We start from the raw sequence: 12,768 nt of genomic DNA on the forward strand, positions 1-12,768 counted from the left end.
CTTTGTCTCCTCTCCTTCAACAAGTTGAAGCTGGCCTTCAACTTTATGACATTAAAAAAACAAACAAAATTTTACTGTTCTTCTAATGAGGCGTTAGGGAGTGCAAATGCTCAATCTTCTCTCTGTAACTGAAAGTTTATTTCAGACTTTATTCTATTTCAGTTTTTCTCTGTCCTTACCGCTCGATGAAGCTGCACTTTTCAAGGTAATCAATAATCTTTGTTTTGCTAAATCTAATAGACACTTATATTTCTTCATCTTCCCTGACCTTTTAACAGCATTGCAGAGCTTATCACTTCCCCCATGAAACACTCTGCACTCTTGGTTTCCTCAGTGTTGTATCTGGAATTTTGTTGACTTCTCCTCCTTTACCCAGCATCTAATATGGAAGTGCCTCAAGGCTCTGGAGCCTCCAGGAAGCCCTAGAGCATCTTCTCGCCTCTGTAAACACCCTCCTTTGATGATCTCATCTGTTATATACTATCTAATACTGACAGATGCCTAAGTTTTTGTCTTTTAAATTACCTCCCTCTAGAGATTCACATTATTATACCTTACTCAAAATTCTACCTGAATTTCTGATCAAATTTAGTATCCATCTCAAATTTAGTATCCCACATGACACTCATATTTTTCCCACCTAAGCATTTCTTCCCTTGTCCATCTCAGAAAAGGTCACCATCATTCAAGTGCTCAAGCGAAAAGCCAGAATCATCCTTTGTTCCAACCTTTCCTTTGTCCCTGATACCTAATCCATTATCAATGTTTAAGGGGTACACCTCCAAATATATCTTCAAGCTCTTCTGCAACACAGCTACCACTACCTTTTTTTTTTTTTTCTTTTTTTTTTTTTTTTTTTTTTTTTTTTGAGACAGAGTCTCGCTCTGCCACTCAGGCTGTAGTGCAGTGGTGTGATCTCAGCTCACTGCACCCTCCGCCTCCCAGGTTCAAGCGATTATCCTGCCTCAGCCTCCTGAGTAGCTGGGACTACAGGCACGCGCCACCACGTCCAGCTAATTTTTGTATTTTTAGTAGGGACAGGATTTCACCATGTTGGCGAGGATGGTCTCAATCTCCTGACCCCGTGATTCACCCTCCTTGGCCTCTCAAAGTGCTGGGATTACAGGCGTGAGCCACCACGCCCAGCCTACTTTTGTGTGACTGCTGCCCTCTCATTCCACCACAATATCCTCCTGATTACCTGCTTCCACTCTTGCCCTGCTCTAATCCATTCTCCATATATAAGACATTCCATTAATTTCATCTTTATGGACACACCTCTTTCAAAATAATCTATAAAGCCACAGGTCTGTAGTCCCAACTCTTCAGGAGGCTGAGACAGGAGGATCACTTGAGGCTAGGCTTTAGGGGCCAGCCTAGGCAACATAGCAAGGTCCCATCTCTAATTAACAACAAAAAATATCTTAATCATATTTTAGAGGAAAATCTTATCTGTTTTGTTTATTTTTGTTTTCCTAGTACCTGCACAGTGCCTGCCACACAATAGGTACTCATTTTTAATGGAAAACTTAACCAAATAACTAATGTAACCAATAATATTAATACAGAATAAAAGACAAGCACCAATTTGTAAAACAGGAGAAAATAAGATATGAAAACTTTACATATTGATTGAGAGCAGCTATAGTTCTGAGAAACTTAGTGCTATATTTTTAGCACCCCAAAGCAAATATGAAAACTCAAAGATTTCAATGCTCTTACTATCTAAAACAAGGAAGGATATATATTCATCATAAATGCAATGGTTTTTTGGGTTTATAGTCTGAGCAAAATTTGCTTTTCAAAAAAAATCAATAAGTACTAGATGATACCCTACATAGCAATATTTTAAAATGCAAAGATATTCACCACATGTATGTTTCTTATGTTGGCTCTGAGGGAACAGATGTAAAAGTGCCACTCCATAAAGATACTCATTCAGGGGACTAAATTGGGGAAGCAAATGTATTGTTTTGATTATGCTACCAATGCGGAATCGAAAGCAAAATTAAAGCAGCCCTTTTCTAACATATTATTCTGTGCCTTCAGATCATGCAAACAATAGAAAACCAAAAGCTGCCTCAGCAAATTGATACTGAAAATGAAAACAAAAGCTCACAGCTGTCTAATTTGTTTTTCCTATCGACAAGTTTCCTTATTGTTGATTGGCAAAGGAAACAGGATAAGCAGCTGCCCACGGTGCCTCTCTATTGGTGGCTGCCACTGCAGTGCATGCTGAGGATGGTATTTTTAGAAAGGGCCAGAGGTGGAAGGCAGGTAGAAATGGTATGTGTCAGAAAGACCACTCACTTCACTTCATCTAACACAGCGTGGTATAGTGGACAGAATGCAAAATGGTAAAATTTAGCGTTGGAAAACAGGGATGAGCCTTGGCACCATAACACACAGTGTTCTTAGACAAGTCCCTTATTCTCTCTTAGCCCCAACTTATGCTGAAAAAATGAGAATTCTAATTTTGATATGGGAAAAATAATCATACCTACTGTTTTAGTCCGCTTGGGCTGCCATGCCAAAATTCCATGCCTGAGTGGCGTGAACAACAGAAATTTTCTCACAGTTTTGGAGGCTGCAAGTCTGAGGTCTGGGTGCTGGCATAGTTGGGTTTTGTGGAGGGCTCCCTTCCTGGCTTGTGCTTTTGCATTGTGTCCTCACATGGCAGAGAGTAAGAGGGAGCGGGGATGGAGAAGGGAAAGAGGGAGGGAGAACAAGTTCTCTGCTGCCTCTTCTTATAAGGGCACTAATCTTATCTTCAGGGCCCTAGTCTCATGACCCCATCCAAACCTCATTACCTCCCCACAGCCCCATCTCCAAATACCATCACACTAGCAGTTAAGGCTTCAACATATACATAGGGATGGTGAACACAATTTAATTCATAGCATCTATTTATCTGGAGTTTTTAATGATGATAAAATGAGATGATCTATATCAAGGTACGGAAAATGCTAGATAAATGACTGCTGTGCTTAATTATTACCTACCAACCTTAATGAAGAACACTTGTAGCAAATGCCTCTCTGCCTGATGCCTAGTAGTTGTTTTTCTAAAGTGTTGCTGAAATGCTTCCCAAGCCATCTACCATTCATGCTCTCACCTTCTAGTAGCTAGAAAAGAATCCTCTGGGAATTTCAACTTGACTAACAATGTGGAGGTAAATGTAGGAAGAAAAAGGGAGTAGAGAAATGCCCTAGTAGGAGACCTTTCTCTTTGGGAAAATAAAAAAGATTCTACAATGCAATTATTTTTATTTTCAGGTCCTTCAAGAAGCCCATAAGCAATATAGGTGTGTTGATTCTTACTACCACACCCAAGACAACTCTTTACTTTTAGTCTTTCACAATCCAATGAATAGACAACGTTTGCATTGTGAATATTGGAACATTGCTCTTCACTCCAATGTTGGATTCAGGTAACAAATTTAGAAAGTTTCGTTAATTAGTTAGTTGGGTTTAGTTAGCTTGCCAGTTATTTAGTTACTTAGTTTTTAGTTTCTTAGCCTAAGCTAGGGGGTTCAGCTCCATGAAAACATTTGTGTAGTACTGTAGATTCAGTTCAGCTCACTAAATTGAATGTCAGCATGTGCTGGGCACTGTATAGGCATTGGAGCTCTACCACTAAAGAAAACAGGTATCATTCTTGCCCTCATGGAATCCAGTGAGGATGTTGTTAAATTACATTTGATTCATTTCGATTCCAGTAAAACTGTCTCCAAAAGATTTCAAGTAGGAACTATAAAACATGACATTCTGCATGTTGGTTTTTTTAACTCTATTTTATCTGGGGAAGATTCAAAAATAGGTCAGCTGAGTAATAGACCAACAGAGCAGTCAGGTTTCCAGCAAACTGAGAGCCTAGGAGTCCGTGATTTCTTTCCAGCTCCTTAGTTATTTCCTTGTTGTCTTAAAACTTTGTTCTCTCTTCTCTTTAAGTATGATGATATTTCATTGTTATTTCAATACTGGTTAATGTATTTTCAGTATTATTTGTATAGCTTTTTTTTGTTTCAAAGAATACAGAAAGATTTACAGAATGGACTTACATAATAATTGGGGGAATATGCTGTATGTGGGCACACACACACATTTTAAAATCATTTTATGAAAGGAATATAGTAGATATACTAATATAACACCTTGAACAGTTAAGCTGTGTTTGTCATTGTTTTGTTTTTCATTAACAATAATTAAACATTTTATACTTTTGCCTTATTTGCTGGCTAGGATCTCCAATTTAATTTTGAGGAGAAATCCTTGTCTTATTCCAAATTTTAAAGGCAATGTTTTGAATATTCAACAATTAAATGGATTTGGTTTTTTTTTTTTTTTTTTTTTTCTCTAGGATTTACATAAATATTCCTTATTAAGTTAAAAAAACTATTTCTAGTGTGCTATGAGTTCTCAGTCATAGATGGTCATTAAGTCATATCAATAAGATGATTTTTCTGGATCAATTTAGGTGTTTATATTTTTTTCTTTAATCTATGAAAGTACTGATTTCATTGACAGACATTCTAGTGTTGAACCAAACTTGCATTCCTGTAGTAAGCCAAATTTGTCCATTATGTTACCTTCTTTATAATTGCCACATTTGTTTGCTAATATATTGTTTAGAATATGTGTATTCATGTGTATTCATGGGCAAGATTCAGCTATAATGTTTCCTTGCTTTAAATATTCCTATTTGTTTTGGTATTGAGATTATATTAACCTCATAAATTAACTGCAAAATGTTCTCCCTTTTTATTTCTATTTTTTAATTTTCTGAAATAGTTCGTGGAAAATTAAGATATATGTTCCTTTGGCATTTGGTAGAGTTTACAGCTAAAAACATATGGCCCAGGGAAGATGTTTGATTACTGACACGACTTCTATCATGATTATCAGACTCTTCAGGTTTTCTATTTAATTTTAATTAAGTTTATAATTTATATTTTTCCAGATATTTGACCATTACACCTGTTTTCAAAAGTATTGACATAAAGTTGATTAAAATATTCTCTTACCTTTTAAACGTGTGTTACATGTGTCTATATTCTTTTTTGTTCTTAACATTTTTAATGTACGATTTCTCTATATTTTTCTGGATCAAACTTGCCAAAGGTTTGCCAGTCTTGCTAATATTTTTAAGAAATCCATTCTTGCTTTCTGATTCTTTCTCCTTTTATTTTATTTGATTTTGCCATCATCTTGTTTATTTCTCCTCTTTAACTTCCTTGGATTATTCTGATGTTCTTTAACTTCTTAAATTAAAATCTTATCTTGTGATTTCGAGTAGTTTTTTGTTAGTTGTGGTTGGCTTTTTGCTCATTAGCATTTAAGGCAAAATCTCTCCCTAGCAACACCTCAAAGTATCTGACAGTATTTTTATTATCTTTCATTTCTAATTTCCATGATCCTTGCTTACTTGACCCATTAATTACACAGAAATGTGAGTTTTCGTTTTAAACACTTGGCTATGTGTTACATTTTTGTTAACAGTTTATAGTTTTAAGATATAGTGGTCAGGTAACATGTTCTATGGAATACTGAGGCTATGAAATTTGTTGATACTTGCTCTGTTGTTTAATATGTAGTCAGTTTTTTAATGCTTAAAATTTGTATGACAGGAAGGAATATTCTCTAATATCTGACTCTAGGGATGTATTTTTTAAATCTTCTACAACCTTTTGGATTTTTGAGGACTTGTTCGAAAATTCCATTAATTAACAAGAAAAAAACCTTTTTTAAAAAACCACAATATGATGATGAATTTGTCAGTTTTTCATTATAATTATATCAGTTTTTGGTTTCATGCATATTGAGGTTATATTAGTAAACAAATACAGTACTAGAATTGTTATATCTTCCTGATGAACCTTTTATCCTTATGCAATGTTCCTCTTTATTTCTAGGACTGCCATTTGATTTCAGGTTTATTTTGTCTGATAACAATGTTATATGTTTGACATTAATATATTTGTATAGATTTTATCAGATATATTTTATTTGACATTGATAAGTTATACAAACCTTTTTCTTTAATATTATATCTAGCATATCCTTTCTGCCCATATGTAACTTGTAAAATATGTGTAGTTGGGATTTTTTAAAAAATTTAGTCTGACAATATTTGCCTCTTGGTTGGGAATTTAGTACATATTTTTAGATTGATTTCAATCACCTAATTTTGTCCTTTTATGTTCTCTTTTTCAGTTTCTTTACTTTGAGTTCCACTTTGTTTATTTTCACTAGTGACAGTTACATGCTATGTTGTTTGATTCATTCTTTAGAAATTGTGATAAGTATTTTTTAGCTTTATTGAGGTATAATTGATATACATAAAATTGTACACATTTAATTTACACATCTTGAGAGGTTGAACATATGCATATACCCATGATACCGTTACCACAACCAAGGTACTAAACATACCCATTATGTTAAAAAGCGTCCTCATGTTCATTTGTGGTGGTTTTTTAAAAACATTGAACACGTGATCCCTTCTTTTAACATATCTTCAAGTGCACAATACCATATTATTAATGATATTTGAAAAACAATTCCCCACACCCATACCAGCCACTGTAAACCACTATTCTATTCTCTGCTTCTATGAATTTGACTATTTTAGATAACCTGTATAAGTGGAATCAGCCGGTATTTGTCATTCAGTGACTGGCTTATTTAACTCAGCATAATATCTTCTAGGTTTATACATGTTACAAATGGCAGGATTTCCTTCTTTTTTAAGGCTGAATGCTATTCCATCATATATACCACATATTTAAATCCATCATCAGACACTGAGGTTGTTTTTTTATCTTGGCTACTGTGGAAAACATTGCAATGAAGATGGGGGTCCAGCTAATTCTTCAAGATGCTGATTTCAATTTTTTTGTATACATACTCAAAAAAGGGATTGATGGATTATATGGTTGTTCTATTTTTACTTTTTGAGAAACCTCTATGCTATTTTCCATAGTGGCTGCACCTTTCTACATTCCCTCCAACCATATATAAGGGTTCCAGTTTCTCCACATCCTTTCCAATGCTTGACATCTTTTGTTTTATTTTGTTTTGTTTATAATAACCATCCCAGTATAAGTGAAATGATATCTAATTGTCATTTTGATCTGCATGTCCTTGATGATTAGTGTTGAACACCTTTTTATATACCAAATCTAGCCAGTAAAGACTGGAGGAGAGAACTGCTTCTTAAACTGCAAAGACAGCAACAGAAAACCTCAAGGAACATGACGAATTCAGGAAATATAAATGTGACCAAAGGAATGCATTTATAACACAACTGAGAATATTGTACCCAGCAAATGTAGCCTTCATAAATGAAGGAGAGATAGTCTTTCCCAAACAAAAGCTGAGGGAGTTCATCACCACCAGACCTGCCCTTCAATAAATACTCAAAGGGAGCTGTCAAGTTGAAATGAAAAACACTAAATAGCAATGTGAAAACTTATAGAAGCATAAAACTTATAGGTAAAGGTAAGTATATAGTCAAATTCAGGATACTTTAATATTGTAATAGTGGTTCATAAATCACATTTAACACTAACATAAAAGTTAAAAGACAAATGTATTAAAATAACTAGTTGTGATGATTCATTAATGGATACACATTATAAAAATATGTAAATAGTGATGTCAATAACATAAAATGTTGGGAGGGGAGAGTCGCAGCTACATGGGAGTCTTAGGCTGGAGGATCATTTGAGCCTAGGAGTTGTACTCCAGCCTGGATGAGATATCAAGACCGCATCTCTATAAAATGGAAAAAGAAAAAAAAAACTTCTCCAAATGTGTGTTTTTATGTAAAATCGAAGTCAAGTTTTATCACCTTAAAATGAACTGTTATACATGTAAGGTGTTTTATGTAACCACAAAGCAAAAATCTATAAGAAACACATGAAAGAGAAAGAGAAAGGAATGAAGCAATTACACTGCAAAAAAATCAGCCAGTCAAAAAGGAAGACAGGAAAAGAGTAAGAAACAAAAGAACTGTAAAACAAAATTGAAAATTATTCAACACAATCAAGTGGAATTTGTAACTGGAATGCAAGAAGGGTTCAATATATACAAATCAATAAATGTAATATACTATGTCACAGAATTAGGGTAAAAAAGGAAACAATAAACTAAATGGCAACAGTTTATTAATAATTACATTAAATGGATTAAATTCCCCAGTTCAGAGTGGATGAATGGATAATAAAACAATATCCAACTATACTCTGCCTGCAAGAGACTCACTTTAGATTTAAGGGCACAAATAAGGTGAAAGTAACGAGAGAGAAAAACGTATTCCATGCAAATAATAACCAAAAGGGATCAAGGTTGTCTACACTTATATCATATGAAATAGGCTTTAAATCAAAAATTGCTACAAAAGATAAAGAAAGACTTATAATGACTACATCATTATATAATGACAAGGTCAGTTCTCCAAGCAGATACACCAGTTGTAAATATGTATGTACACAGCATTGAACAGCAAAGTAACCTAAAGCAAATATTAACAGAACTAAAAGAGAAGTAGACAGTGATACAATAGCACTGATGGATTCCTAATTTTAAGTGTTCTTACCCTACAAAAAATAATAAGTTTGCAAGATAGTATGTATATTAATTAATTCAATTTAGCCATTCCACAGTATATATATTTCAAAACCACATGTTGTACATTATAAATATTTACAATTTTTGTTTACTTAAAAATAAATTAAAATTCAAAAAATGAATTACTATCTTAAAGTATACACAAAAATCAACTGAAAATTGCTTAAAGATTTAAATGTAATTCCTTCACATTACTTCACAGGGAAAATCATTTTGAGCTTATGGCTTCCTAGGGGCTAGATGACATGGCCCAAGGAGAGAAATGGTAATATGAAGAGATAAAGGATCAATTGTCTGTAACTTTTTCAATTCTTCTGAAAGTAATCCTCTATTTAGATTTGTTAATTCTTCAATCAATTTGAGTAATTTCTATTTCTCTAGGGAATCATGCATGACATCTAGATTTTCCAGTCTGTTGGCATAAAATTAAACAGAGTATTCTCATGATTAATGTCTGTTTATGAGAAGGATATTTTCATATCTTTTTATTTTTTATTTTTTTTTCTTTTTTAATTTATTTATTATTATACTTTAAGTTGTAGGGTACATGTGCATAACGTGCAGGTTTGTTACATATGTATACTTGTGCCATGTTGGTGTGCTGCACCCATCAACTCGTCATTTACATCGGGTATAACTCCCAATGCAATCCCTCCCCCCTCCCCCCTCCCCATGATAGGCCCCTGTGTGTGATGTTCCCCTTCCTGAGTCCAAGTGATCTTATTGTTCAGTTCCCACCTATGAGTGAGAACATGCGGTGTTTGGTTTTCTGTTCTTGTGATAGTTTGCTAAGAATGATGGTTTCCAGCTGCATCCATGTCCCTACAAAAGACGCAAACTCATCCTTTTTGATGGCTGCATAGTATTCCATGGTGTATATGTGCCACATTTTCTTAATCCAATCTGTCACCGATGGACATTTGGGTTGATTCCAAGTCTTTGCTATTGTGAATAGTGCTGCAATAAACATCTGTGTGCATGTGTCTTTATAGCAGCATAATTTATAATCCTTTGGGTATATACCCAGTAATGGGATGGCTGGGTCATATGGTACATCTAGTTCTAGATCCTTGAGGAATCGCCATACTGTTTTCCATAATGGTTGAACTAGTTTACAATCCCACCAACAGTGTAAAAGTGTTCCTATTTCTCCACATCCTCTCCAGCACCTGTTGTTTCCTGACTTTTTAATGATCGCCATTCTAACTGGTGTGAGATGGTATCTCATTGTGGTTTTGATTTGCATTTCTCTGATGACCAGTGATGATGAGCATTTTTTCATGTGTCTGTTGGCTGTATGAATGTCTTCTTTTGAGAAATGTCTGTTCATATCCTTTGCCCACTTTTTGATGGGGTTGTTTGTTTTTTTCTTGTAAATTTGTTTGAGTTCTTTGTAGGTTCTGGATATTAGCCCTTTGTCAGATGAGTAGATTGCAAAAATTTTCTCCCATTCTGTAGGTTGCCTGTTCACTCTGATGGTAGTTTCTTTTGCTGTGCAGAAGCTCTTTAGTTTAATGAGATCCCATTTGTCAATTTTGGCTTTTGCTGCCGTTGCTTTTGGTGTTTTAGACATGAAGTCTTTGCCCATGCCTATGTCCTGAATGGTACTACCTAGGTTTTCCTCTAGGATTTTTATGGTATTAGGTCTAACATTTAAGTCTCTAATCCATCTTGAATTAATTTTCGTATAAGGAGTAAGGAAAGGATCCAGTTTCAGCTTTCTACTTATGGCTAGCCAATTTTCCCAGCACCATTTATTAAATAGGGAATCCTTTCCCCATTTCTTGTTTCTCTCAGGTTTGTCAAAGATCAGATGGCTGTAGATGTGTGGTATTATTTCTGAGGACTCTGTTCTGTTCCATTGGTCTATATCTCTGTTTTGGTACCAGTACCATGCTGTTTTGGTTACTGTAGCCTTGTAGTATAGTTTGAAGTCAGGTAGCGTGATGCCTCCAGCTTTGTTCTTTTGACTTAGGATTGTCTTGGAGATGCGGGCTCTTTTTTGGTTCCATATGAACTTTAAAGCAGTTTTTTCCAATTCTGTGAAGAAACTCATTGGTAGCTTGATGGGGATGGCATTGAATCTATAAATTACCTTGGGCAGTATGGCCATTTTCATGATATTGATTCTTCCTATCCATGAGCATGGTATGTTCTTCCATTTGTTTGTGTCCTCTTTGATTTCACTGAGCAGTGGTTTGTAGTTCTCCTTGAAGAGGTCCTTTACATCCCTTGTAAGTTGGATTCCTAGGTATTTTACTCTCTTTGAAGCAATTGTGAATGGAAGTTCATTCCTGATTTGGCTCTCTGTTTGTCTGTTACTGGTGTATAAGAATGCTTGTGATTTTTGCACATTAATTTTGTATCCTGAGACTTTGCTGAAGTTGCTTATCAGCTTAAGGAGATTTTGGGCTGAGACAATGGGGTTTTCTAAATATACAATCATGTCATCTGCAAACAGGGACAGTTTGACTTCTTCTTTTCCTAACTGAATACCCTTGATTTCTTTCTCTTGCCTAATTGCCCTAGCCAGAACTTCCAACACTATGTTGAATAGGAGTGGTGAGAGAGGGCATCCTTGTCTTGTGCCAGTTTTCAAAGGGAATTTTTCCAGTTTTTGCCCATTCAGTATGATATTGGCTGTGGGTTTGTCATAAATAGCTCTTATTATTTTGAGGTACGTTCCATCAATACCGAATTTATTGAGCGTTTTTAGCATGAAGGGCTGTTGAATTTTGTCAAAAGCCTTTTCTGCATCTATTGAGATAATCATGTGGTTCTTGTCTTTGGTTCTGTTTATATGCTGGATTATGTTTATTGATTTGCGAATGTTGAACCAGCCTTGCATTCCAGGGATGAAGCCCACTTGATCATGGTGGATAAGCTTTTTGATGTGTTGCTGAATCCGGTTTGCCAGTATTTTATTGAGGATTTTTGCATCGATGTTCATCAGGGATATTGGTCTAAAATTCTCTTTTTTTGTTGTGTCTCTGCCAGGCTTTGGTATCAGGATGATGTTGGCCTCATAAAATGAGTTAGGGAGGATTCCCTCTTTTTCTATTGATTGGAATAGTTTCAGAAGGAATGGTACCAACTCCTCCTTGTACCTCTGGTAGAATTCAGCTGTGAATCCATCTGGTCCTGGACTTTTTTTGGTTGGTAGGCTATTAATTATTGCCTCAATTTCAGAGCCTGCTATTGGTCTATTCAGGGATTCAACTTCTTCCTGGTTTAGACTTGGAAGAGTGTAAGTGTCCAGGAAATTATCCATTTCTTCTAGATTTTCCAGTTTATTTGCATAGAGGTGTTTATAGTATTCTCTGATGGTAGTTTGTATTTCTGTGGGGTCGGTGGTGATATCCCCTTTATCATTTTTAATTGCGTCGATTTGATTCTTCTCTCTTTTCTTCTTTATTAGTCTTGCTAGTGGTCTGTCAATTTTGTTGATCTTTTCAAAAAACCAACTCCTGGATTCATTGATTTTTTGGAGGGTTTTTTGTGTCTCTATCTCCTTCAGTTCTGCTCTGATCTTAGTTATTTCTAGCCTTCTGCTAGCTTTCGAATGTGTTTGCTCTTGCTTCTCTAGTTCTTTTAATTGTGATGTTAGAGTGTCGATTTTAGATCTTTCCTGCTTTCTCTTGTGGGCATTTAGTGCTATAAATTTCCCTCTACACACTGCTTTAAATGTGTCCCAGAGATTCTGGTATGTTGTATCTTTGTTCTCATTGGTTTCAAAGAACGTCTTTATTTCTGCCTTCATTTCGTTATGTACCCAGTAGTCATTCAGGAGCAGGTTGTTCAGTTTCCATGTAGTTGAGCGTTTTTGATTGAGTTTCTTAGTTCTGAGTTCTAGTTTGATTGCACTGTGGTCTGAGAGACAGTTTGTTATAATTTCTGTTCTTGTACATTTGCTGAGGAGTGCTTTACTTCCAATTACGTGGTCGATTTTGGAGTAAGTACAATGTGGTGCTGAGAAGAATGTATATTCTGTTGATTTGGGGTGGAGAGTTCTATAGATGTCTATTAGGTCTGCTTGCTGCAGAGATGAGTTCAATTCCTGGATATCCTTGTTAACTTTCTGTCTCGTTGATCTGTCTAATGTTGACAGTGGAGTGTTGAAGTCTCCCATTATTATTGT

The 12,768-nt window shown here is 35.3% G+C and overlaps 1 protein-coding gene across 1 annotated transcript in view; it reads left to right on the top strand.

Annotated features, from left to right (window-relative positions):
* SPAG17 (sperm associated antigen 17) overlaps positions 1 to 12,768 on the top strand; it is a 238,915-nt gene that overhangs the window by 113,950 nt on the left and 112,197 nt on the right. Inside the window, exon 18 of the mRNA XM_005542180.5 lies at positions 3,276 to 3,430. Within this exon, the coding sequence (XP_005542237.3) occupies positions 3,276 to 3,430 (155 nt within the window). The remainder of the gene's footprint in view (positions 1 to 3,275; positions 3,431 to 12,768) is intronic.

The sequence above is a fragment of the Macaca fascicularis genome, chromosome 1, assembly GCF_037993035.2.
Source record: "Macaca fascicularis isolate 582-1 chromosome 1, T2T-MFA8v1.1".
Taxonomy (NCBI): Eukaryota; Metazoa; Chordata; class Mammalia; order Primates; family Cercopithecidae; genus Macaca; species Macaca fascicularis.